This window comes from Ursus maritimus, unplaced genomic scaffold (assembly GCF_017311325.1).
Source record: "Ursus maritimus isolate PB19 unplaced genomic scaffold, ASM1731132v1 scaffold_5, whole genome shotgun sequence".
NCBI classification, from domain to species: Eukaryota; Metazoa; Chordata; class Mammalia; order Carnivora; family Ursidae; genus Ursus; species Ursus maritimus.
In genome coordinates this window covers 28484974-28512853 of record NW_024426663.1, presented here as the reverse complement: position 1 = coordinate 28512853, position 27880 = coordinate 28484974, and the positions used below count along the sequence as shown (strand labels likewise).

General features: G+C 40.7%; 1 protein-coding gene across 1 annotated transcript in view; it reads right to left on the bottom strand.

The window, feature by feature from the left end:
- ARSB (arylsulfatase B) overlaps positions 1-27880 on the bottom strand; it is a 156260-nt gene that overhangs the window by 41684 nt on the left and 86696 nt on the right. The window contains exon 6 of the mRNA XM_040622148.1: positions 17752-17822. Coding sequence (XP_040478082.1) covers positions 17752-17822 — 71 coding nt within the window. The remainder of the gene's footprint in view (positions 1-17751; positions 17823-27880) is intronic.

Sequence of the window (27880 nt, the reverse complement as noted above, 5' to 3'; positions counted from 1 at the left end):
TTCTATGTATCTTTTACGAAAGAGTCCTCCTGCTTTTATATTGGAAGTATTCTAACAGCATGAAAGATGGAACCCAAAGATAATTGATCTATGCCATTTTTAGCAAAACCCGCCTCATTTACACTCAGTAATAAAATATGAACAGAATAAAATATACATAAATATGATAATATTGCACAACATAAAAGGAGATGAACATATCACTATAGAGGTCAAGGCGTAGCATCCCTGACAACTACTTACTGAAGAAAGAGTCAACTGTCAGCCTCAACTTTGTGTACTTAATACGGTCAACTGAAATATCAACTCTATGAAGGAGGAAAAAGACACAATGATAAAACTGATTTTTTAAAACAAAAAGAGCTGGAAAGCCTACAGAAAGGCAGAAAAAGATCTGCCAGACTATATTTTGAAATATGCCACTGGAAGCATTAAAGAGACACCGAATGAGATCTGTAAACAAAACAAACAAACAAAAAGATCAGTGAAGTGGAACTCATCCGAAAATGTGGGGGAAAATGGCAAAGAGATAAAAATGAGAAGTGAAAGAATATATGTATGAAGGACAAAGGCTATCTAGCATACAGGTAAGTGGTGTTACTGCCCAAAAGACCAGAGGGCATTTAAAAAGAGAAAAATCCAAACGTCTATCAGATTAAAACTTTCCTGGAATGAAAAATCTTGAATTGTGCAGTACTTACTCTCTACCAAGAAAAACTGATGAAATAAATCCAAAATACACTGTTGATGTGTATATATATGTGTATATATATATATGTTTTTAACTATCAGTACCAAAGACAGAACACTATAATTATCCAATCAGGGGAGAAAACTAGATACCTCCAAAGCAAGAGTATCAGGCTATACTGAGATTACTTTTCTGCAACAATAGACGCCAGAGACCATAAGCAACGTCTACAGAATCGTGAAGGAAAAAAAAAACCAAACCATGGGATTATTTACCCAACCAAGCTGTCATTATGGGCAAAAGTAACAGAAAGCTATATCCTCAAATATGCAAGGCTTCAGAAAGCATATTACCCAGGAAGTTTCCATGGAAAGATGATAATTCAAAGATGTACCAAACGAACGAAAAGAATCAAAATAAAATTTCTATCTCAAGATGAAATTACAGTAAAAGGAAGTAAGCACTGAAGTCTATATGTAATTTATATAAAATTAAATCTGTTTTTCACTCTTACACCCTGGGATTATTTCCCAAATAAACTAACTACATGCAAGTCTTTGTCTCAAGCTCTACTTTTTGTGAACTAAGACAGTGAGCAAGAATGAATAATTTAATACACGATACTAAAAATATTGATAACTAAATAAAAAAAACTTCAGTTCTCTCATTTACACCACATAGTAAACATTCCTTTCTGGCAGGATGGTGAACAAGAAATCCCAATAGACCATCCTTCCAAAAACAGCAAGACAAGCTACATAGCTTTATTTTTAAAAGGAAAACTTTTCAGGGGCACCTGGGTGGCACAGTCAGTTAAGTGTCTGACTCTTGGTTTCGGCTGAGGTCGTGATCTCAGGGTGGTGAGATCGAGCCCCACGTTGGGCTCTGCAAAGAGCATGGAATCTGCTTAAGAGTTTCTCTCCCTCTGCCCCCACCCCCATAAGTAAAAAAATCTTTAAAAAAAAAGAAAAGAAAAGAAAAGAAAGACTTTTCAAATGCCTTGGCAATATGTTAAGAAATTAACCTTGAAAATTACAAGGGGAGGACTGCTGCTTCTAACCAAGTAAGTGGTAGGGACTGGATTTATCTTTCTGCCACAAACAGCCAGGAAACTGGACAAAATTTAAGTAGCAATTGTATTCAAGCATTTAACAAAAGCAAAATAAAACCACAGTGATTTATCATTGCATACCTGCTAGCATGGCTAAAATTAAAAAGACTGCCAATGTTAAATGTTGGTGAGAAAGTAGAGTAACTGAAACTCTTACACGCTCTTAAACAAAACTGAAGTTTGGCAGACTAGACTAAAGAAAAGAAAACAGGTATATGCTCCTTAAAAGAGATGTATTTAAAACACTGAAAATGCAGAAAGTTTGAAAGTTAAAAGGTTGACAAAGATGCTTCATGAGATTATTAACCAAAAGAGAAGAAGAGAGCTGGTATTCCTAGATTCAAAGCAGATAAAATGGGCTTTTAGGCAAATTAAAAAACAAAACAAAAAAAATCACACACTTAAAAAAAAGATCATTTTGCTATGGTAAAATGTTCATAAAGTTTGATAAAAGATAAAAAAAAAACCTACTTGCAAGCAGATTACATTCTCAAGTAGTAATGCAATCAAGATAGAAATTAAAACAAAAAAGATGATGAAAACCCATATCCCTGAAATTTTAAAACACAATTTTAACTTATGGGTTGAAGAAGAAATAAAATATTTCTTGTGATAATAAATATATGATAAATAAAAACAAAATTAATGATAAAAATATAACCTATCACTATGCACAGGATGTAGCTGATGCAGTATATAATAATAATGGTAGAAGTTTAAATACTGGAAAAACTGAATATCCACATGCAAAAGAATGAAATTGGACCCTTATCTTATACCAAACACAAAGATCAAATAAAAATGGACTAAAGATTTAATGTAAGGTCTAAAACTGTAAAACTCCTTGACACAAGCATAGGGAAAAAACTTTTTGGCATTGGTCTTGGCAATGATTTTTTGGATATGACACCAAAAACACAAACAACAAAGGCAAAAATAGTCAAGTGAAACTACATCAAACTAAAAAGCTTCTGTATGGCAAAAGAAAAAAAATCAACAAAATGGAAATGCAACCTATAGAAAGGGAGAAAATATTTGCAAACCATATCTCTGATAAGGAGTTAATACCCAAAAGGAACACATACCACTCAATAGAAGAAAAATCCAATTAAAAAATGGGCAGAGGATCAAAAAGCAAGAAGTGTTGGCAAGTCTGCGGAGAAAAGGGAACCCTTGTACACTGCTGATCACGTGAATTGGTGCAGCCACTGTGGAAAACAGTATGGAGTTTCCTCAAAAAATTAAAAATAGAACTACCATATGATCCAGCAATCCTACTTCTGGGTATATATCCAAAGGAAATGAAAACAAGATATTGAAGAGATAATCTGCACTCTCATGTTCACTGCAGCATTGTTTACAATAGCCAAGATATGGAAACAACTTAAGTGTCCGTCAATGGATGAATGATGAATGGATAAGGAAGATATGGCACATATATATATATAAAATTATTCAGCCATAAGAAAGAAGGAAATCCTGCCATTTGTGACAACACGGATAGACTCTGAGGACAAACACTGCCTAGTATCACTTACATGTGGAATCTTTAAAAATAAAAAAGTTCACACTCTTAGAAACAGAGTAGAATGGTCATTGCCAGGGGCGTCTGGGTGGTGCAGTCGTTAAGCGTCTGCCTTCGACTCAGGGCGTGATCCCGGCGTTCTGGGATCGAGCCCCACATCAGGCTCCTCTGCTGGGAGCCTGCTTCTTCCTCTCCCACTCCCCCTGCTTGTGTTCCCTCTCTCGCTGGCTGTCTCTCTGTCAAATAAATTTTAAAAAAAAATCTTAAAAAAAAAAAAAAAAGAATGGTGGTTGCCAGAATGGGGTGGGGGGGCAGTAAATAGGGGGAAGGTGGTAAAAGGGTATAAACTTTCAGTTACAAGATGAATAAGGTTTGAGGAGCTAATGTAAAAAATGGTGACTATAGTTGATAACACTGTATATTATGTAATTGAAATTTGCTCCGAGTAGAACTCAAATTCTGTCTTCTGCCCCCCAAAAGATAAACATGTAAGGTGATAGATGTGTTAATTAACTAGATGGTGGGACTTCTTTCACAATATATAAGTATATCAAATCACTACAATGTACATTTAAATACCTTATTTGTCAATTATACCTCAATAAAACTGGAAAAAATATATATATACACATACACACAATAAAATATTATTCATTCATTAAAAAAGAAGCAAATCCTGCCATTTGTGACAACATGGATGAACCACAAAAACATTATGTTAAGTAAAATAAGTCAGACAGAGAAAGACAAATACTGTATAATCTCAGTCATATATGGAATCTAAAAAAACCTGAATTCATAGTGCCAGGGGTGAGGGGGCTGGGAGTAGAGAAAATGATAGCTGGTGGTAAGACGGTACAAACTTCCAATTATAAAATGAAAAAGTTCTGGGTACCTAAAGTACAGCATAGTATGTAGTTAACAATAGTGTACTATACACTTGAAAGTTATCTAAAAAGTGATCTTAAATGGTTTTACTGCCAAAAATCCAAAAAAACCAAAAAAAGGTAACTATGGAGGTAATGGATGTGTTAACTAACTTTATTGTGGTAATCGTTTCACAACATAAGCATATATCAAATTGTCACATTATACACCTTAAACTTATATAATGTGCTGTCAAATGTATCTCCATAAAGCTGGGAGAAAAAAAGATAAATATCTCCAGTGCACGAAAAAACTCTTCCATAAGACACAAAAAGAAGGAACACCATTCAAGTTATTTTATGAAAACAGCATAACCTTGACCAAAATATTACAAAGATAATTTAAGAAATCATAATTACAGGATATTCTTACACATAAACATGAATGTAAAAATGCTCAACAAAGCATCAATTTTATCCAGCAGTGTATAAGTGGAATGTAACTCAATGCAAATTTAACATCAGAAAATTAACAAATCACAGGAAAAAAGCATATGATCATATAGAGGCAGAAGAAATTTGAAAAAAAAACAAACACCTATTCATAATTTAGACGGTTCTACAAACTAGGAATAGAAGGGTGTTTTCTTACTCTGATAGACAATATAAAAAATCTATAATGAACATTATACTTAATGGTAATACTTTGAAAGCTTTCCTTCTGGGCTTAGGAATGAAACAAGGATGCCTGATACCACCTCTTTTATTCAATGCTGAATAAAAATAGCAATAAGACAAGAAAAAGTGAAAGGTGTATGATTAGAAAAGAACAAATGGTCATTATTAAAGATAATTTCCTTGTTGTTATACAAACTCAAGAAATTATTAGACTTGGTAATGGAATTTAACAATGTCACTAATTGGATATAAGATTAAAAGTGAAGTGAATATCCAAAACTCAATTGCATTCCTATATACTAACAAATAACAGAATTCAAAAAAGAAAAAAGGACCATTTATAATAGCAACAAAAACATAAGATATACAAAAATAAATAATAAAAAATTCTTGAAAATTATAATAGTTTACAGGAAGTCATTAGAGAAGATGACAGCAAAGCATAGCTATACTATGTTCATGGACAAATTGATCTATAAGTTCGATGCAACTTTAATCAAAATCTCAATTGTTTTTTCAAGATGGTAGGCATAGCCATATCGATTTTGCTATTTTTAAATTGTAAACCTACGTGGCATTCATACTATTCCCCCTAAGACACATTTTTTAAAGAGCCAAATGTAAATGACTAAATCTTTGTAGAACTAGAAGAAAATATAAGTGAATATTTGAACTTAGATGAAGAATTGTTTAAATATATAAACACAAGAATTCTAGAAAATGAAAATTTTTACTTTTTAAATTTAAATGATACTATAAAATAAAATCAAAAGTATTTGCTACATAACAATGAATATTTTAACATATAAAAAGTTCTTATAAATTGATAAGAAAAACATTTTTCTCTTAACATGAGAAAAAGATAAGAACTAGTAATTACAGCCAATAAACACAAAAAATAAGCCTAGCCTCAGGAGCAAAGAGATACGAATTAAGACAGTACATTATTTTCCCCATTTGCAAAATTGGCAAATGTTTTAAGAAATGTTAATATATCCTATAGCAGAGATTCCATAAAATAAACATTCTCACACAGTGATGATAGAAATAACAATTCATACATTATTTCAGGGAAGCAACTGACCAATATATAAAAAAGGATCTTCAAAATGTCTATGCCCTTTGACCTAGGAATTTTGCTTTTAGGTCCCACCATCTAGTTAATTAAAAGCATCCAAAATAATGGATGGTCATTGCAGCTTTATTTATATTAATGAAACTTTGAAAATATACTAACACATGCAAAAATAGGGTAAGTGGTGAAGTATTCCTTCTGCATGTTAGAACTGTAGATCCAGGTCAGAGAATGCCATGCAGCCATTGATAAAATTGTTCTGCAAAATTTTAAAGCTGAAAAATGTCTACCCTTAATTATGCTAACAAATTAGATAATGAAATAATATATCATAGGATCCAAATTCTGTAAGAATGTGTGATATATGGGTGTCCGTGAGTGGAGGGGAGAGAGAGAGAATACAGGAAAAAAAAAAAAAAATCACACCAAGTTATTAACATTGCTTACTTTGAGGTAGCAGGATAGTGGCATTGTGGTGATTTTTACCTTTATCTCTGCGCTTTTCTGTATTTGTCAAAATTTCTACACAATATCCCTCCTATGTATTACTTGTAAAAGAAACAAACAGGTACCTTCCCTCCTATCAGAATCAAGTCTATCCTCCTCAGTCTGACATACTGTCTTTATTATCCCATCTTCTCCTTCTTGCCTTCTCTTTGTCTCAACAGGCTTACACATACACCCTTCTGCTCACGTGCCTGTGTGTCCCAGGATCGCCTTTTCCAGCTCAGGAACTCCTCATTCAGGGCTCCAGGCAAGGCTTCCCTCCCTTCGGTAACCAGCCTGTGTGACTGAGCCCTCCCCTCGAATAGCGGCTCTCTGTCTCCCAGACTGTATGGCAATTAATCTGACAAGTAATCAAGTCCAGCTTGCAACATCTCAACCACGGTGACCTTGAACTATTACTTGATTTTCTTTTAACTTTTTGTATGTTTTTCTTCTTTTCTCCAACTAGATTATCAACTATTTTTGTTATTTTTCATAAAGTCTAGTGCAACAGAGTACGTGTGTATGATACACAGAATCATGGCCCCAAAGATGTCCATGTCCTAACCCCCGGAGGCTGTGAATAGGTTAGGTTATAGTGCAAAGGGGAATTAAGATTGCATATGGAGTTCAGGTTGCCAATCAGCTGACCTTCAAAGAGGGAGATGAGCCCGAATTACCCAGGTGGGCCGAATGTAATCACAAGAGGCCTTAAAAAGCGGAGGAGCTCAGAAGAGGTGTGAGGACAGAAATAAGGTTGGAGTGATGTGCTATAAGGACTCCACTCTCCATCACTGGCTTTCAAGATGGAGGAAGAGGGCACAGGCCAAGCAAGGGGGGCCGCCTCCCCAGCCTGGAAGAGCAAGGACGTGGATTCTCCCCGAGAGCCTCCAGGGAGGAATACAGCCCTGCCAACACCCTGGACTTTTGTTCAGTGAGATCCATGTCAGACTGTTAACCTACAGAGTCGTAACATGAATTTGTGTGGTTTTAAGTCATTAAGTTTATGGTAATTTGTTCCAGCAGCGATAGAAAATTAATACAGTGTTAAATATTATTTTCCTTCATTCACACTTAAATCAAGAAAGATAAAACCAAAGTTATTAAAATAATGGACACATTTAAGGCTATACTTTTTGAGGAAATCTATCCTAATCACCCCCAAATGCTTCTCATTATTTCTTTATTTCTCCTCAGCGCTTATGTATCCAATTTATATCACTTATCATTTGTTGCTACTTATTTTATTACTGTGTTACTATCATTTCCTGGGCACACAGTCTTTCCTCTCATTCAAAAGGCTCTTCAGAAGCAGAGGCCATGTATTCACTCCCTAGGTATTTGTTGCCAGACGTAACAGACTTCAGTCTATAAATGCCTGATTACTAACATCTTACGTTATGGATTACTTACGGGTGACCATATACTCAGCTTTCTTCTCAGAAATGTTTTTGAAAGTTTTATTTCAGTCTTATACAGAAGCACCCTCAAGCCCCTAAAAATCTGACTGGATTAGTAAATATTTACAAAGGGGACTTACTACACTTTCATTCTGTTGGACCTGACCCACAAAATTTAGCGAGGTTTTATGTTTTCCCAAACTTTTACGGTTGACTATTTCAAGAAAGGCATATGGATTTATCCCTATGGATTGTTAAGACTGGGGAACTGAGGTAGAAAGATGTCTGGTCTAGAAGGGGAGAGAAAAAAGGGAGTCTGGACATCCTCAAACCTTGAACAGACCTGGGTACGGAGCAGGCTCCGGTGTGGAGGAGGGACTGTGTGGAGGGTAGGGTCTATTCTGTGTTGAATGTCAGAATCAGCATAGACCTTCGGATCAACTAGAGTTACCAGGCTGCTCTTGGAAGCCACGGCTAGAATTTCTCGGCTGTACCACAATTAAAGAAAAGGAAGCAAATAAATAAGTGGTCAGTTGGAAACGAGAGGATTTGGCCTCATTGTAACCCTGGGGGAAAAAATAAAAGCTGATGTGTAAATGGGGTTCTGGGCAAGTAAGCACATGGTGTTGTGCAGAAGGGAATTCAGGGAGGCAGCTGGCCCTGGCCACATGCCCTTCTCCCAGAGGCAGGGCCAGCCCCAGCCCTTCAAGTCCGCTGCTGTGATCTGGCCCTGGGAAGCCTTAAAAAAGTTGCTTACACTGATTTCTCCAAACATAAAACTGGGGCAGTGGGATTTGCCATTTCTGTGTAGCCCAGACCTGCGGTGGGGATTAATTAGCATTTTTAAAGGGCTGTGGGTTTGGTGTGGCTTGTTTATTTTCTCAGGATGAAAGCCAGTACTCCAGCACCAAGTGTTCACAGTGAAGGGCTGATGCATGTTACTTGAGATGCACTGTGTGAAGTGGGGTGGATGGGATATGAGGCTTGGGGGACTGCCCTCGGCATCAAAAAGGCCACATTTCCAAACACACTTTAGTGCTCCCCAAAGTGAAGGAGGCAGAAGAAAAGCCTTTGAAAATTAAAAAGGGGCAAAGTCACCTGAGTTTCGGCTCTGCGACCAAGGGCATGTACCGACCTACACCAGGGCACGCTGGATGAGCCGCTAAAGACAAATATTAGCGGGTAGAGAAGACACCAAATTCTGCTAACTTTGGGACAAGCTGCAAAATGAGCTCCTATATTCAATAAGGGGAAAGAACGCCAGCGGAGGCCGTCAGGGTCTGACGGTGGGGGGAGGATGGTTACACTTTAGCTTCGCTGCCACCGCACAGGTGGGCCCGGGGACAAAGACACCAGTGCAGCCCCAAATCCCACTCACTGAAGACCCAGCAGCTTTCCAGGTACGGCAATCTTGCAAGAACCCTCCGGGCTGGTTTCCTTTGTTTGTTTGTTAAGATTTTATTTATTTGTGTGTGAGAGAGAAAGCACAAGCAGGGGGAGCAGCAGGCAGAGGGAGAAGCAGACTCCCTGCTGAGCAAGGAACCCGATGTAGGACTCGATCCCAGGACCCTGGGATCATGACCTGAGCCCAAGACAGACGCTTAACCAACTGAGCCACCCAGGCGTCCCCAGGCTGGTTTTCAAAAGTAAATATTTATGGCTTCATTCCTGATTATGGAAATTCGATGTGCTCGTTACTAAAACGTAAAACTGGAGAAATACATAAAACAAAAAGTGCAGACACCCCCCACCCCAATCCCAGCAGCCAGAACATAATCGCTATGAACTCTTGTTGGGACATATTTACAAGACACAGATATAATTGTCCTCAATTTATAAGTGAGGAAATGGATAACTCAGAGAACTTATCCACAAGCTTAGAGGAAGTAAGTCAAAACTGGAATTCAAACCCAGGCTTTGGGACACCCCGGAACTCTGCATGTTTCATTAGGCTACACACCGTGTCCCCATATCCTTCTCTCTCATCCCACCACCATCCTGCAGGGTAATCACTACAGAGCACTGTAGGACTTACATAACTAGCTCTACACACAGGTTGTGCAGGAAACTGCAAGCTAGTGTCACAGCTAGACCCATTTTTCCAGCCACATTTAAGTGTGTAATGCTCCGGTGACGTTTGAGTGGAGGATTGTAACACACATCTGGGCGTCCTTTTGCCCAAAACCCATGTAGAACAGAAAAACAAAGAGACCCCTTAAATTAGGAGGACGTGACTTCTGTGTGAGGCTTGAACCTGGAAAGCCCTGAATTCTGGGTCTGTTATTTCTTAGCTGTGTGTGACCAATGCCTCGGTTTCTCTTTCCTGATAATAAAGAGGATGGACAATCTGAATGCTTTCTACTTTCTGGTATTCTATGCAAAAATGAGCCATCTCCTCATTGCGAGGTGGTGGGTTTCACACGTCCCCCCCTAACTTTGCTTATTCTGCTCAGTATCAAATTTTAGGCTACAGGACAGACAGTTGCTCCCGGATTGCTACTTCACAAATATGCCCAGAAAGAAACGAAAGTGCTTTGAAAAGAAAGTATGGTATTATTGCTCTTGCTAGATTTAGTCTAATTAAATGAGTGGGTGACAGCCAATTCAATGATTAATTTATTAGCATGCATTCTTTCAGAGTGTACAAATCTGCACAACAAACTGAGAGGGGCTCTGGGTGGCTCAGTCAGTTAAGCATCTGACTCTTGATTTCCGCTTAGGTCATGATCTCAGGGTTGTGAGATCGAGCCCCGCCCACATCGGCTCCGTGCTGGGCATGGAGCGTGCTTGAGATTCTCTCTCTCCTTCTCCCCCTCCTCTCTTTCTCTCTCCTCCGCCCTCTAAACAAAGGAGAGGGGGGTTGAGAGAGTTCGAGATCAAATCTTGCCCTCCTGGGAACTGACAGCTCTGGATGGGGAAAACACAAGAATCTATACAACTGCGTCTGAGGTAGCAAGAGCTCAGTGTCCTAGGATGCTTGAGTAGCCCAAGAGACTCAAGTCTGGAGGGCTCAGCAGAGCTTCACGGAGGAGGAGGGAGGGATGGGAACAGGTCCCTAGAGAAGTGTCAGGCACAGCACGATGACGGTAGCTGAAGGTGGGCACTGCAACAGTGCCGAGGGGTCGTGTAAGCTGAATTACGGAGGTCATAGCTGGCAGGCTCAGGCGTCCGCACGCAGCTGTGGGCAGCTGGGGACCACAGAGAGCCAGCAAGCAGGGAAGTGAGAGGCTGTGTCCATGGCCTCTTCTAGACCGGCTTCTGACAAAACTTAGTCTAACTGATCTCCAGTACCTACACGAGTACCTAGCTTGTACCTGTTGAATAAATCATCTCAGAAATGGACTGAATGTTGCTCTAGAGAGGAAACAGGGAGCCGCTCCAAGCAGGCAAACCTGGACAGCTCTTAGATCTTGTGTACAGAATTGGCAATTTTACCACAGAAAATGAGTGTGTGAGAGAGAGGGAGGGAAAGACTCTTCTTTCGCTCTGTAATCAAGAGCGGAAATAACATCTCATTATAACCTTTAAAGAAAAGAGGCCTTTTAAATGAAATAGTAACAAAGCTGTACGGGATCACTTTGAAGACTTGGCCTTTGGTGGTATGGAAAATGCTAACATCTGTCAGTGCCCTTCATCTATGATCAAGCTCTTACCAGAAGAATCCGAGTGCTTTGGACGCATGCATGCGTGTCAGGTGTACATGTATACATTGCACAACCGGATGTGCGTGAGAATTCTCACGATACACAGAATGTCACATCCGACTTCCCAGGTGAGTTGTGGTCTCAGATGGAGGAGGCTCATTACTTCAGAACAGTGCATGTCAAGGCCGGTGCCTGGGGTTGGGTGTATATATTTCCTCTAACGTGAACTAACTCCTTTGAGATGATTTCTCCTCATGGTCTAAGGCATGCTGGCTAGAACCTAAGGGGGTTTGGAGCTGGTGCTCCTCAGAAGCTCATCGAGCTGGGCAGGATCTCAGGGCCTGACTTGGAATCTGGGCAGCTCCCTACCACCTTCGATAGTTCCAGGCTTCCCATGAATGAGCTTAAATGGCATCATCCCTGTCCCTTGGGATCTCACAGGTCTCCTCCACTGACTACCCTGTACTGCTCGAGAAGGACACTGGGTCTAGGTCAGCCTGCTAGAAAGAAATATTTTATTTATGTATTTGAGAGAGAGAGAGAACATGAGTAGGAGGGGGAGGGGGAGGGGCAGAGGGAGAAGGAGACTCCCCGCTGAGCAGGGAGCCCGATGCAGGGCTTGATCCCAGGACCCTGAGATCATGACCTGAGCCGAAGGAAGACACTTAACCAACTGAGCCACCCAGGCGCCCCTAGAAAGAAATATTTTAAAGACACAAGGGAATAAATAATTCTTAGGATATGTTCTTAGAAAGGAAGGAGGGAAGAGAAAAAGATACTATCTGAACAGAGACCAAAACATGTCTGCCCAAGGTTATCTCAGAACAAAGCCTCTGAAGATGAATAAAGTTTCCTCAAAGCACACAGGAAAGCAATTACAGCCCACATGTCTGACACTGGCCACGGGGGTGAGGGGCGAGGTGGAGATCAAAGCAGAGCCAGATTTGGGGCACGGAGAGGACAGAGAACAATGAAACAATGCAAGGGGACTTGCCAAGGAGGGAGCACAAAGAAACAGAGCAGAAGCAGCAGGGCCCTGGTCTCCGAGCGGAAGTCAGGCTGAGCCGAGCACATGGGCAGGGACTTTATAAATATATACGTTTGTCTCTCACGGAGGTCTAGAGAAAGGACTGAAGAAAGGGAGGGAAAATCCCACATCCTCTCTTCTGATATTTTCAATGCAGGCAAGACGGAGGGTGGGCATTTATAAGTTGGATAAGTAGTTTCAAGTAGTGTAAGTAGTATAAGCCGTATATGATAATGTTAATGGTCACCGGCCACTTCTAAATTTTAATGTAATTATATTTATTTAGGAACAAAATGTAAGATGCAAGCTCAGGGATTAAAAGGTGGGTGTGAACTGCCATCCGGGGATATCTTTAGGCTCAGGAAAGGCTAAGAGATGGTAAGACAATGACTTTAACCTGGTGCTCTATTATCGTTCATCAACAAGTATTTGCCGGCTGTGATGGCAGGCTCTGCGCAAAGACGGGGGATGTGGCAGTAAATGAAAAAGATACAGACCCTGGCCTCATGAATTTCTATGCTTTCTTTTTTCTTTGGTTTTACATTTTACATTTATTTATTTTTAACTGTGGTAAAAAATATATAAAATTTACCATTTTGACTGTTTTTAAATGTACAGCTCAGTGGTACTAAGTACATTCACACGGTTGTGCAGCCTTCACCACCCCCACCCACAGAACTCTTTTCATCTTGCAAAACTGAAACTACACCCATTAAACACGGACTCCCCGTCTCGTCCCCGCCAGCCCCTGGCAGCCCCTATTCTACTTTCTGTCTCTATAATTTTGACTTTACGAGGTACCACATGTAGGTGGAATCATGCAGTATTTGTCTTTTTGTGACTGGCTTATTTCACAAACGTTCTCCAGTTTCATCCATGGTGTAGCACGTGCCAGAATTTCCTTCCTTTTTAAGGCCTTTTTAAGGCCCACTGTATGCATATCCCACATTTTATTTACCCTTTCATCCCACCAACAGTGCCTAAGCGTTCCCATTTCTCCACATCCTCACCAACACTTGTTATTTGCCTTCCTTTTTTCTTTCTTCCTTTCTTTCCTTTCTTTTCATAGTAGCCATCCTAATGGGTGTGATCTGTGGCTCTTTGAGAATGTTTAAGCTTTACTAGGGAATCTCCTGGTCTATGGGGAAGCCTATGACACCTCTGGAGTGTGCCTGTGTGTGTCCCAGTCTTCTGGGAATATCTTTATTATTCATACCCAACCCACATGTACCTAGGGTATGTGGCCATGAAAAAAGCCCCAACTCCACCAGTAAGAAGCGCCTTTGGGGGCACCCTGTACTCTTAGAATAAGAGGGAGGGGATAGAGCTGCTAAACCCCAAAAGGCCAGCTTCTGAGGGGATGTGGTATTACTTAGAAGGTAGGGCTCCCCCGGGAAATGTCTAATGCCTGTCCCTCTGATTCGTGATAGGACGAGACACTGGTCCACAACCCCCAAAAAGACCCACTAAAGGGCAGAGGGCAGATGGAAAAGTGGAGTGATGCAGTGATGTTTTAGAACAGGGATCAGAAAAGTGCGAAGGGTGTAGTAATAACGAAATCCTATAATTCAAATTACTCCAGCACTTATAATGTTTCTAACATTTTCACTTGTATCTATCTATGTACAACCACGCCTTTGGCTATGTCACTGCTTAGTAATGAGTGCCGGGGGGGGGGAAAAGGAGAGAAACTGAGTCAGCAGCTTTGCTCCTTTGAGATCCTATTTATACAGAGACCCACAGATTGTTGAAGCGGAAGGGACTTGAGACATCATTTAGTTCAATCTTCGCTTCACAGGTGAGGAGACTGGTGAAGTGGCTTTTGGGAGGGTAGAGATAGAATGCCACCGTCTTGTGCCCTAGTAAAGACGAACAATCCAGGAAGCGTTGGAGTTAGAAACCAAAGACACGGTTCTGTGATAACACTGACTCGACTGTGAATCTGTAATGTATGCTCTACTGGCTGCTATATGATTGCATCCCACAAAGCCTCTAGAACATATTCACAAAACATACTCTATAAATAGGATTCACAGACTTGGTTGTTGTCCTATAAATACATATTTTCTTAGAGCTGGATTTAATCCCCCCCAAATTAACTGCACAGAAAAGGAAACGTGCTGGAATCATCTTCTGTGAAGGAGCGGGCCCCCAAAGATAGTGCTCCTTTTTTTAGCTTCTGCTGCACAGTGGGTCTATATGAAGATAAAAACTGGGGAGAAAAGCCCAAGGTGTTGCATATGTGTGAGGAGGGGCACTTTGCTACTTGCAGGCAGAGACAGAAGTGAATGCCCTGTTTCTGCGGACCGACGGTGAATGTGGTTCTATGTGGATGCCGACGGCGGACAATGTCCCTCGTTACAAGCAGGAGTCAGAGCAAGAGTCCCTGGTTGACAGCGAAGGCCAACAGGGAGGCCTGGAGTGGGCTTCAAGGTGGGGGGGGCAGCAGAAGGCCAGAAAATGTCCCTGAACTTGGGACAGCAATAAAGGGTCATCGTAAGTCCATCATTTAATATGTGGGAAAAGTGGAGGGACTTGGTTAAGGCCTTATAAGCTATGGGTGGCAAAACTAAAATGATTCACTATTCTGATTTCCATGCCCTCCTTAACTTTTATACCGGAGAAACCTTGCACCTGTGCTGGGATTGAGCTGGGGCACTGTGGGGAAGGTAGCAAAAACCACAGCAGGTTGTACTAGGAGCTCTGCAGCCAGCAGCGCTGTGGCCGGGTTACATGGAAACACAGAACGCAAGTTCCCAGTTCGTCCTTTCTCTCTTTCTCTCTTTCTTGCAGAGAAACAGCGTGCACACGCAAGTGGGGGGAGGGGCAGAGGGACAGGGGGAGAGAGAATCTTCAGCAGACTCCATGCCCAGCATGGAGCCCAACATGGGGCTCAATCTCACGACCTTGAGATCATGACCTGAGCCCAAACCAAGATTCGGACACCTAACTGACTGAGCCCCCATTTCTGATACTAAGAAACATTCAGCTTGGGGGCGCCTGGGTGGCACAGTGGTTAAGCGTCTGCCTTTGGCTCAGGGCGTGATCCCAGCGTTATGGGATCGAGCCCCACATCAGGCTCCTCCACTGTGAGCCTGCTTCTTCCTCTCCCACTCCCCCTGCTTGTGTTCCCTCTCTCGCTGGCTGTCTCTCTGTCAAATAAATAAATAAAATCTTTAAAAAAAAAAAAAAAGAAACATTCAGCTTGGTGAGGGGAGGGGCCTGTTCACTTGCAGATGGAACTTGGTAAGGACAGCCGACAGCCATTAGTGTGTGCCGCGTCTTCAGCACATCCGTGGACATCATACGGGGTTCCCAGTGCATTCAACTACCTAGAGGTTTTAAAAACCCTTGCTGCTTCCCCTCTTCCCTCCTGGCCACCCCCAGAGATTCTGATATCACTGCTTATGAATGACTGCTCTAGTAAGCTGGTGATAGACTAGAATGCGTCAGCCCCCTTTGGTAGGCTGGGGTGGAGAAAAGGTTAGAAACCGTGGATGTCGTGGCCACAGTAAGTAGTCACGGGTCTGTGCTCCCCCGACACAGCGGATCCAGTCACTTTCCAGAACCTGCTAGAACAATCTAGCCTAACAGAAATGCAATGCAAATTCACATGTAATTTTAAATTCTCTATTAACCACATAAAAAAGGAAAAGGAAAAAGGTGAAATTAATAATAAATTTAATTCAACATATCTAAAATATTGTTATTTCAATAAGTAGTAAATATATATTATGACATATTTCACATTTTTCATACTAAGTCTTCAAAATCCGATGTGTATTTTATACTTGCAGCACATCTCAATTCACAATTAGCTACATTTCAAGTGTTCGAAAGCCACACACCCTTGCCTCTTTCACTGACATAAGTTACTCCAATAGAAATAGCAATTTCTCCACACGATAGCCATCCTCCCTGCCTCAGACCATTTCTTTTCCACTTTGGTCCAACACTCTTCCATGAGTCATCAAGTAATCGTCACTGAGGGCCTACCCAGTGATGGGTACTCATGTTAACGTAGGAGGATGAGAAGATAAATAAGACACAGACCCTGACTTGCAGGAGCTCTCACCTTGGTGGGAAATGAAGGCACGTACAAGGGAATTTGCTGCAGGCTTTATGCACAGATACATACAAGAGGACGCTAAGGAAGGACTTTCTGGGCTTCCAAGAAGCATTCACACACATGGGACATTTGTATGGAGTTTTAAGGGATGAGGAAAAATTGTGGAAGGTCAGGGAAACGTGTTTCAGCCACAGAGAAAAGCATATTCAAGACAAAAAATGACGATCTACATGCCTGGAAAAGGCAAGTGTCTCACGGGGCAAGGAGTGGCTGGAGGCGGCTGGGGGCGTGAGGGGGGCCTCAAGTGCCCGCTGATACACAACCACTGTGAGGCTGTTGCCTGAGCAGGCAAATCCCAGGCCAGGCTGTGGCACAGACTGGAGAGGACAAAGAAGTCAGGAATTCTTAACGGAATGAATGAAGAGGGTGGCAGTATGTCTAGAAAGAAGGGCATGTGAGCACCCAAGGGAATGAATGGGATGGAAGAAAACTGTTTTCTAAATTTAGAGTCTGGAGTTGAGGCCTGATAATGGAGGCTGGACAAAGGCCCTAAGAGTTACAGCTTTCCAGACCCAAACTCACTAGGTTAGGGTTCACAGGGCCACGAGCATGGTATTTACACAGGACTATTACAACCTGTTGTGATCCGAGAGCACAAATGGCCTCTTTCCCTGAAGAATTAATGGGGCTACCTACGGCTTAACTTAGGCAGGAGACAAAATCAAGCCAAATGACTTCCAGGATTGCTAGGTAAGTCACACCTGTGAGACACAGCAGGTGCTGGGCAGCACCTGGCCAGTTCCATCAGATGATGTGGCGGCTCATCTGACCTTTGGCTTCCTGGAAGAAGGCTCTGGAGCTCTCAAGTGAGAAGAGAGCAACAACAGCATGACATTCCCAGTGAGCGAGGGCCTCTGAGATCCTATGAAAGCGGAGGCAGGGAGATGAAACGGCTTGAAGGTCATATAGCCAGTAAGTGGCAGAGCCAAGAACAGCATTTACCATCCGTGGTACCAAAGACACGGGGAGGTCAGTACAACAGGTATTATGGAGAACTGTTTATCCTGACAGCAAACTCAAGTGGAAAAGGAGAAAGTGAGGCTGGAGACACACTAGGCAATAAAAATATCCTCGCGAGCTAAAGAGATTGAGTTTAGTAGCGATAAATGAGGTACTCACATGGTGAAATATCCACGAAGTTTGGGTCGATATTATGCAGCAGCTCCATTCTGGGGGACGGGCTTCCTTCGCTAGAAGAGAATTTTTTAGGAAATGTTAATTTCCTCTCTCAAATTAATAGGATAACTTTTAACGCTTCTTTTCCTTGTACTTACAGGAAATAACAAGCTTGCCAATTAACAACTTTGTCATGAATTCAGAGATTTCCAAAATCTGTACTCGGTGCATCTTTAATTCATCATTATTTGTCTACATTACAGTAATGACTGAACATCTAACAAGACTGTCAGTATCAAGCATATGACAATTAAAAAACACTCTTATGCAATAAAACACTGTGGCTGTGTTTATACATGAGTATTCTTTACGAAGGGAAATGAGAACTCAAGTCACTCTGTGTAGACTTCACACTGACCGTTCACAGGGGGATGAGGAAAGAACATCTACCAGGATGGTGGCATCGGTACTACAATCACAGCCTACATTAGTGGAGAAAAGAAACTTGGGGATCACGGTCCAACCCCTTATGTTATGAGTAAGGCAGACACAAAGGTATTGGCCAAATATTAGATTATGTGGCTCTCAAAATGGTGTTCTTAAAAAATTGGGAGCATTAGGGCGCCTGGTTGGCTCAGTCCGTTAAGCATCCGACTCTTGGTTTTGGCTCAGGTCATGATCTCAACGTCATGGGATCAAGCCCTGCATCAGGCTCTGTGCTCGGTGTGGAGTCTCCTCCAGTTTCTCGTTCCCTTTCCCTCCTGCTCACTCCTCTCTCTCTCTCTCTCAAATAAATAAAATCATCAAAAAAAAAAAAAATTGGGAGCATTAACATCACCAGATATATGTGGGGCGTGCATGATAGACCCGGGACATTTTGCTAGTATAGACTCAGCCTCATGTAAAAATAATTTCAATCGTTGGGAGAGTACTAAGGACTGCTTGATAACCCAATAAAAGGCTGCAAAGTACTGTTAATACTGTAGGATTTGTATACACCTGAAAAACCATTAAGGTCCCTGATGCAACCAAGAGGACATGTTTTCAGGCAACCCAATATCCATACCTCGAAATCACAGGTGGCTGTCTATGGCAGTGGCTTGGGATTTCAAGGTCCATAAAATTTCAAAAAATCTGGGTTGTGATTGGCAATGCGATTGGCCAAGTAAAAAAATTTTAAGACATAATTTAATTTACAAAAACCCCGAACTTCGACTACCATCACCATTATATGATAAAATAAAGATTTTTTTTTTTTAAGAGAGGGAGAGAGAGAGGGGGCAGGGTGAAGATGGAAGGGAGAGAGAGAATCTTAAGCAGCCTCCACGCCCAGCAGAGGGAGACTCAGGGCTCCATATCACAACCCTGAGATCGTGAACTGAGCCGAAATCAAGAGTTGGATGCTTAAGCGACTGAGCCACCCAGATGCCCCTAAAATAAAGATAATTTTAATAGCAAAAAAGGTAGGAAGAATATGATCTCAGAAAAACATGACAGCTCTTCAAATGGAATGTTTTTAACTTTAGTATTCTATCAGATTTCCTTGTTCTTCTCTACTCCATAAAACACACTAACTAGAGAGTGGGAGGAAATACACAGGGATGCCCCTAGTCCTGGGGGCACAGGAGGCAGCCCTGTTGGGGAGAGGGGGCATATTTCCCAGAACTCTTCTCATTTTCTTCTTGAGGTAACTAACTATCTGATTGTCCTGAAGACTGTCAACCAGTCCAAAATGACAGGAATGCGAGTTTGATTCCAGAAGCTCTGAATGCAAGAAGATGATTAACAAACAAAATGGTGAACGTGAGAAAAGCTAAACAGGATGATGATGATGATGATGATGATGACGACGACGATAATGTCTAAATTGTGGGTTTAATGCAAATAGAGTGAAAATCAGAATGATAATTACAGCAAGTAAGTCAGGAGGGGAAATCGGAATGAATACATTTTATGAAGTCTTCATATTGTTCAGAAGAAGTTAATATTACTGATGAAATTTAGATTTAGCTAAATAAAATTTGCATGTTAAAAATTTAAGGTAACTTGAAAATAAAGAGGATAGAATTTTTCTGGACTACCAAAAAACCCAAACAAAATTCATCCAATTCAAAAGAAGACCCAAAAATTTCAGGGCCAAGGTATTAGTACACAACCAGTCTTTAAAAGCATAGTTCACTGGAGTACCCCAAAGCATTAGGCACAGTTAAATAAAGGGTATTTTTCTAATACCTTTTTGGAAAGAGTTTCTCTGTTATGTTATTCACTCATTCATATTTTTTTGCATTATTCAGAAGAGCCACAGATATTTCAAAATAAGGAAACTTAAGAGATGACATTTTGAATACTGGAGTCTGTGAGTAATCCTGGTGACGGATTATTTGCTGGGAAAAATCTTCACAGGCAGAATCACCACGCTGCAAACAGGAACAACAACAACAAAAAACAACCAGTTCTCTTACGTATGTTGTGACACTACTTCTTAAAATGTAGTAATCAGAATATTTTGATAAGGATGTGGTTAGAGATATGAGACAAGAAGACACAGTATGTGATTAGTAATTAAAACAATGACCAAACATTCTTAGTCACTCCGAGTTATTAAATAAATCAAGGAAACCAAATGTACATTTAGGGACCTGAATAAAATACTGAACTCTTGGGTTACTTCACCTCGAAATATAAAAAGTTGTTAAAACCCCAGATAAGGGGTGCCTGGGTGGCTCAGTTGTTAAGTGTCTGCCTTCAGCTCAGGGCGTGATCCTGGCATTCTGGGATCGAGCCCCACATCGGGCTCCTCCACTGGGAGGCTGCTTCTTCCTCTCCCACTCCCCCTGCTTGTGTTCCCTCGCTCGCTGGCTGTCTCTCTCTGTCAAATAAATAAATAAATAAAATCTTAAAAACAAAAACAAAAACAACCCAGATAAGCCTATGTACCAATTCCGTGGGGCTAGCCTTTTGGAAAATGATGGATTTTAGAAATACCTCTGGGTGGATTTTTTAAAAGATGCATACCGACATGGGAAGTAATTATGGAAATATGGAAAAATATACACCAAACTTAACTGGAGTGGATGGATGGGTGGGGTGAGGTTACCAAGGACTTTTGATTTTTATAACTAGCATGTATTATTATTGCAATCAAGAAAAATTTAAGATTTTTAAAATATCTTATTTATTTATTTATTTAATATTCATTTATTTTGAGAGAGAGAGTTGGGGGGAAGGGCAGAGGGAAAGGAAGAAGCAGACTCCCAGCTGAGCAAGGAGCCTGACGCGGGACTCAGTCTCAGGACTCTGGGATCATGACCTAAGCCAAAGGTAGACACTTAACCAACTGAGCTACCCAGGCACCCCAGGAATCTGCATTTCTAACAGGTTCCCAGGTAGTACTGTTGCTGCCGCTCTGAGGACCACACTTTGAGTAGCAAGACTGGAGGACATCTCCTGGAATCCCCTAACAAGGGACTGCAACTCTTCTGGAGTTTCCTAAATTAGAAATTCATGTTTAGACCTGCTTCTGGAGCAATGATTCTTGACCTTGGCTATACAATGCAGTCACCCTGGGGAGCTTTAAAAACTAGTGATGCTTGGATTCCACCACAAGGGAGTGATCTCACTGACATGTACTTCAGCCTCGGCATGTAGATTTATAAAAGTAAATATAACAATAGTATATATTATTATAATAAATATAGCATTTATATTATATTTATAATATATAATGTATGTTATATACATGTAACATAACATACATTATATATTATAAATATAATATTTATAAAAGTAAATTTTTCTTAAAATTAGCTTTATTAAAATACAATTTATATATCATACAATTCACCCACTTAAAGTGTACGGTTAAACATTTCTAGCATATACACAGAGTTGTACAACCATCAACACAATCTTAGATTATTTTTCTCCCCTGCTAAATAAAAATTGTGTACCCATTAGCAGCTACCCTTCAGTTTGTCTCTCCCTACCCTCCTTGCAGCCCAGGGCAATCACTCATCTATTGTGTTCCTACAGACTTGCCTATTCTAGATATTCATATGAATGGAATCACAGAGGGGCGCCTGGGTGGCTCAGTCTGTTAAGCAGTTAAGTCCCTGCCTTCGGCTCAGGTCACGATGTCAAAGTCCTGGGATCGACTTGGCAGGGGTGTCTGCTTCTCCCTCCCCATCTGCCCCTGGTCGTGTTGTCTCTCTTGTTCACTCTCTCTCTCAAGTAAATAGATAAAATCTTAAAAGAAAAAAATGGAATCATAAAATACGTGGCCTACTGGATGGCTTCTTTCACCTAGCATACCGCCTTCATGGTTCAGCCATGTTGTAGCACGTATTTCTACTTCATTCCTTTATATGGCTGAATAATATTTCATTGTATGGATATAACATGTTTTCTTCATCCATTCATCAGTGGACAGACATCTGGATTGTTTTCACATTTTGGCTACCGTGAATAATGCTGTTATGTATGTTCACATACAAGGTTTTGTATGGACGTTTGTTTTCATTTCTCTGGGATATATATCTAGGAGGGGACTTGCTGGGTCATATGGTAATTCCATATTTAAACTTTTAAGGACATGCAGAACTGTCTTCCAAGGCAGCTGTACCATTTACATTCTCAGTGGCTGTGTGTGAGCATTCGAATGTCTCCACATCCTCGTCACCACTTGTTAATGGCTGTCTTCTTGATTATAGCCATCTTAGTTGGTATGAAGTGGTATCTCACTGTGGTTTTGACTTACATTTTCACCTTCGTATGAATATCTACTATTTGTAAAGCTTCTTTAGAGAAATATCTATTCAGATACTTTGCTCATTTTTTATTTGGTTTGTCTTCTTGTAATTGGGTTGCATATATTCTGGATCCAACTCCCATATCAGATGTATGATTGGTTAATATTTCCTCTAATTCTCTGGGTTGTCTTTTTGCTCTCTTTATAGTATCATTTGCAGAACAAAAGTTGAAAATTTTGATGTGGTACAACTTATCTATTTTTCCTTTTGTTGCTTTTGGTATTTTATCTACAAAACCATTGCTTAATCCGGGTCACAGAGATTTATTCCTACATATTCTTTTAAGATTGTTATAGTTTTAGGGGCGCCTGGGTGGCACAGCGGTTAAGCGTCTGCCTTTGGCTCAGGGCGTGATCCCGGCGTTATGGGATCGAGCCCCACATCAGGCTCCTCCGCTATGAGCCTGCTTCTTCCTCTCCCACTCCCCCTGCTTGTGTTCCCTCTCTCGCTGGCTGTCTCTATCTCTGTCAAATAAAAAAATAAAATCTTAAAAAAAAAAAAAAGATTGTTATAGTTTTAGCTCTTACAGTGAGGTCTCTGATCCATTTTTTAAAAAAGATTTATCTATTTAGTTGAGAGAGAGAGAGAGAGCATGCAGGGGGAGGGGCAGAGGGAGAGAGAGAATCGTGAAGTAGACTCCCCACTGAGCATAGAGCCTGACGTGGGGCTCAATCCCAGGACCCCAAGATCATGACCCAAGCCCAAACCAAGAGTTAACCACCCAACCAACTGAGCTACCCAGATGTCCCAGGTCTCGGATCCATTTTAAGTTAATTTTTGTGTATGCTGTGAGGTAAGGATCCAATTTCATTCTTTTGCATTGGATATCCAGTTATTCCAGTACCATTTATTGAGAAGATTATGCTTTCCCAGTTGAACTATGTTGGTACCCTTGTCACAAATGCAGCTGATTCTAACACACAGCTCAGGGTGAGAATCAGTAATCTTGAGCCTTGTTATATGAAGTCAACACATTTGATTATATGTTCTAAATTCTTGGTTTTCTTCTACGGAGGAAAGGATGGGTGACTAGCTTCTACAACACTTATGTAATGAGCACATGTATAATGATAATGGCTTCCCCTTGAAAGGAAGTCCCAGTTCCTCAGAAAGTATCTTAAGAAAACCATTGATAGGGGCGCCTGGGTGGCTCAGTCGTTGGGCGTCTGCCTTCGGCTCAGGGCATGATCCCGGAGTCCTGGGATCGAGCCCCACATCAGGCTCCTCTGCTGGGAGCCTGCTTCTTCCTCTCCCACTCCCCCTGCTTGTGTTCCCTCTCTCGCCGGCTGTCTCTATCTCTGTCGAATAAATAAATAAATCTTTAAAAAAAAAAAAAAAGAAAACCATTGATAACTTCCTACAATCAGTCCCTTTAATTTGTCCCTGTGTAGGGATATAAGGACTTTGAACACATCCCTTCTTGCGTATAATACAATTTCTTCCTCAAAGGTACGTGTACCAAAGTGAGATGGAAAAAAGAAAGTGCTTTGCATGTTCATGACAGTTTTCAGCAACATCAGCTGTGTGATCACAATGTTACAAATAAACAGTGGCTTCATCAAACTCATAAAGGCTTATGGGACTGATCATTGTTCTGTGTTAGCTTTTATCTTCTACATGTATCTATGCATTTATAGGTAATGCTACAAATATCGCAGCATTTCATGATTACCTGTCCGTTATACTGTGCCGAAGTGTTATTTCCATACAACCAAAATACCAGAAAGTGGACGCTGTCAGTTGTTTCGGTAATTTATGGTCTTCCGACCAGTTCTGAAGGCCTCACTCTCTCACATGCAGTCTTGCATCGTCTTTAAGGGCACAGCCTTTCAGGGTCTGCATCTCAAGTCCGCGAGGTTTTATAAACGGGATCCTTGTTTCCTCACCAGCAGAATGTGGATCAAAGTCTCCACTTTCAGAATTGTTAGAATTGAGTAAGGCATAAAGCGCACAGCCAGAAAGCTTGGGATGTAGTACGTGCTGAATAAGCTGGTAGCTTAAAAACAAGAACACCTTTTATTACGAAATGTGGATCCCGATTCTGCAGACATGGAAATACCACAACCAGAATTACAAGACTATAACCTGAGACACAGATAGAAGAATAATATGTAGATACAAGGAAACATTAATATCCCTATCCATTCTTCTTGCTGGCAAGAATTACCCTCATGAAACCTACTGGTATAGTTATAACTTTAATTTTTAAGGCATGTTACAGTAGTCCCTCCCTTGTGAGAGTCTCATTGTAGAAATGTGTCAGTGTCAAATATAGCTAAGTCACACAGTCTACTCATCATGAACTTCATATAAAAAGATACAGTGTCATCAGTTATCTAGGGATTTTCCCTACTTTTCAGATTAAGCGTATGATATAGTTTGCTGTACAGGCAACACTATCTTCATTAGACTGCTGATTCCATTGGTGACATTTAAATCTCTGAATAATGACTGATGATATTCATGCGAAATGATTTTCCAACAATGATACAAGTTCATGCAATGACCTCGTTTCATTATCGCAAGGTAGTGCGGGTTTTTACTATGGCAAATGTTTGGGCTCCAGAGTCATAGGGACAAAGCAGCCCCCTCTGATTAGCTTCTTAAGGTAGGCACCCATGGGACTGCTCAAGGATCCTTACTGCACGATGCTCACTACCCACCCCTGCTTACATGAATGACTATGGCAGTGAGTAGGCAAAAAGTTATGAAAAGAGAAGGAACTGTAACATGTTGTTCACATTGACCACTTAATGAGACCCATCTCTAAACCAGTGAAATGGGCATGTTTCATCCATGTCCATAACAACCAAACTGGAGTGATTTGGGGGTTTCTTTGTTTTGGCCAGGCATTTATAAAGCATTTATTATGTGCCACATATCATTTTAAATGCTTTACATGTATTATCATATTGAATCCTTGACACTGTGACATAGATACGAGAGCACAGAGCGGTTAAGTGACTTGCAAGATCATGTTGCTAAGCAGGGTCTGGAACTGGCTTTGAAACTCGGGCAGTTTCTGACTGACTCCTGAATCCCTCACTTCTAACCACTATGCTAAACTGTCTCCTTAGTAAGATGCACACGTGGCCTCAGTATCTCCTTGAATGTCGTACGTTTCCATTCATTCAGCTTATTTTCAAGGCACCATTACCAAGTATCTCTATTAACTTCAAATGCCTCTATTAACAAGAGAGAGAATCCTTTTCTCCATCTTCTCTTAAAAACTTATGTAAAATGGTATACAGTTAATTATCTTTTAAAAAAAGATTTTATTTATTTATTCGTCAGAGAGAGCGAGTGAGCACAAGCAGGGGGAGCGGCAGGCAGAGAGAGAGCCTGAGCCTACTGAGCCTGATGCGGGACTTGATCCCAGGACCCTGAGATCATGACCTGAGCCAAAGGCAGACACTTAAAAGACTGAGCCACCCAGGCATCCGAAGTTAATTATCCTTGATGACATGTTAGTATTCAATTTTAATTTACCTCAAATGTCATATTCTCTGGATTAGCTTTAAAAATAACAGGACAAGAAGACACTGATCAGTGACTAGTTTCCAATAGGCTATAAATATTTTCTAAAAGTCTACAGTTTCAGACACTGAGATCACAGCACTGTCCATTTATAAATAGACTTTCCAGTTTTTGACTTTCATTTTCCAAATCATTGAAGGGTGGGGCAGTAACATATTTCCCATAAATAAATGAAATACTATTACATTCCATATTCATTTTACCACTAGCTGCTGACCATCTGTCATAAAAAAGGCACACCCTGAAAAGCAGGATCAAATTTTTAGCAACAGAAATAGCCATGATGATATTTTCTGAGAAGAAATTTGGGGGAAAAAAAAAAGAGTTACTGATTAAAAAATTCAAGACACACCCTGAGTAATGTCCATCCTGTTCCCTCTCCGTGAGCACCGTCATCACTGTCACCATCTTCATGTCCAGCCACTGAGTCGTGACTGCGTTCCAGGCACTGCGCTGGGTGTTTTTATACATTTCTTTCCCTAAACCCTCACAGAAGTGCCTGTGAGGTAGGAACTACTAATGTTACATTTTACACATGAGGGAACTGATGCTTGCAAGTGTTAAGTAACTTGCCCAAGGTCACACAAATATCAAATGGAGATAAGATGTGAACCAGATCTACCCACAGAGCTCACACTTTTGAGCCATCATACAGTTGACCCTTGAACAATGTAAGGGCTAGGGGTGCTGACCCCCTGGGCAGTCAAAAATCCATGTACAAGTTCTGACTCCCCCAGAACTTAACTATTAATAGTTTACTATCAACCAGAACCCTTACTGATAATGTAAACAGTTGATTAACACACATTTTGTATGCTTTGTGTATCATAAACTGTATTCTTACAATCAAGTAAACTAGAAAAAAGAAATGTTATTAAGAGAATCATAAGGAAAATACATTTAGTGTAATGCACTGTATTTATATTAAAAAATCCGTGTATGAGTAGACCCGTGAAGTTAAACCTGTGTTGTTCAAGCGTCAACGGTACCAGTGAAACTCCTGGTGAGATTTCTTTGCCTTGTTATGTGGGCCCAGGTGATATAAGGTTTGTGGAAATCCCATGCTCCTTGAAAAGCCATTTTAACATGCAAACATAACCATGAATAAAGAGGTTAGGCATGGGAATTATAAGATTTTGACTAAATTTGGTGAGGAAATATATACCTTAAATTCATTTGATATAGAGTTATATATGGAGAGATTACTTTCATGGACATTTTTATTAAGAAATCTTATTAAATTTTTAAAGTAGACTACTGAAGAAATATGTAATATTATTAAAAATAACGGAATCACTCCCAAATATAGTCTTTTCCTTTTCATTACTGAAAAATAATTGGTAGGACTTGTGGGTTAGAATCAGGGCAAACCAGCAGGGCCTAATATGCCTTTCTTCCAATTTCCATGATAATACCCATAAAGAATTACAAAAAGATGAAAACTGGCAAGAGCACTGGAAACTAAAGAGAAGACCAGATGCCAAAGTCTCCAGGGGATTTTCACTAACGCCAATGCTGCAGAGATTAACAGCATATTCTTGGGTTCTACCATAAGAATCAAAAACTGATCCCAAAGAAAACAGAAAAAAGATGGCTTTGCTTTGTCTACCTCTAGCTCTGGGACTCAGAGATCGCACTAAAGAAAAAATGGGCAATGATTTCCCGTGAGGCGTCTTCAGAACTAGCCCATCACGTTTTTCCTCCTTCACCCCCAGTTACATCCCGCCCTATGTCCGCCCAGGCGGCAAACGCTAGACTACGTGAGAGGAAACAGAGGAAAGGAGGCA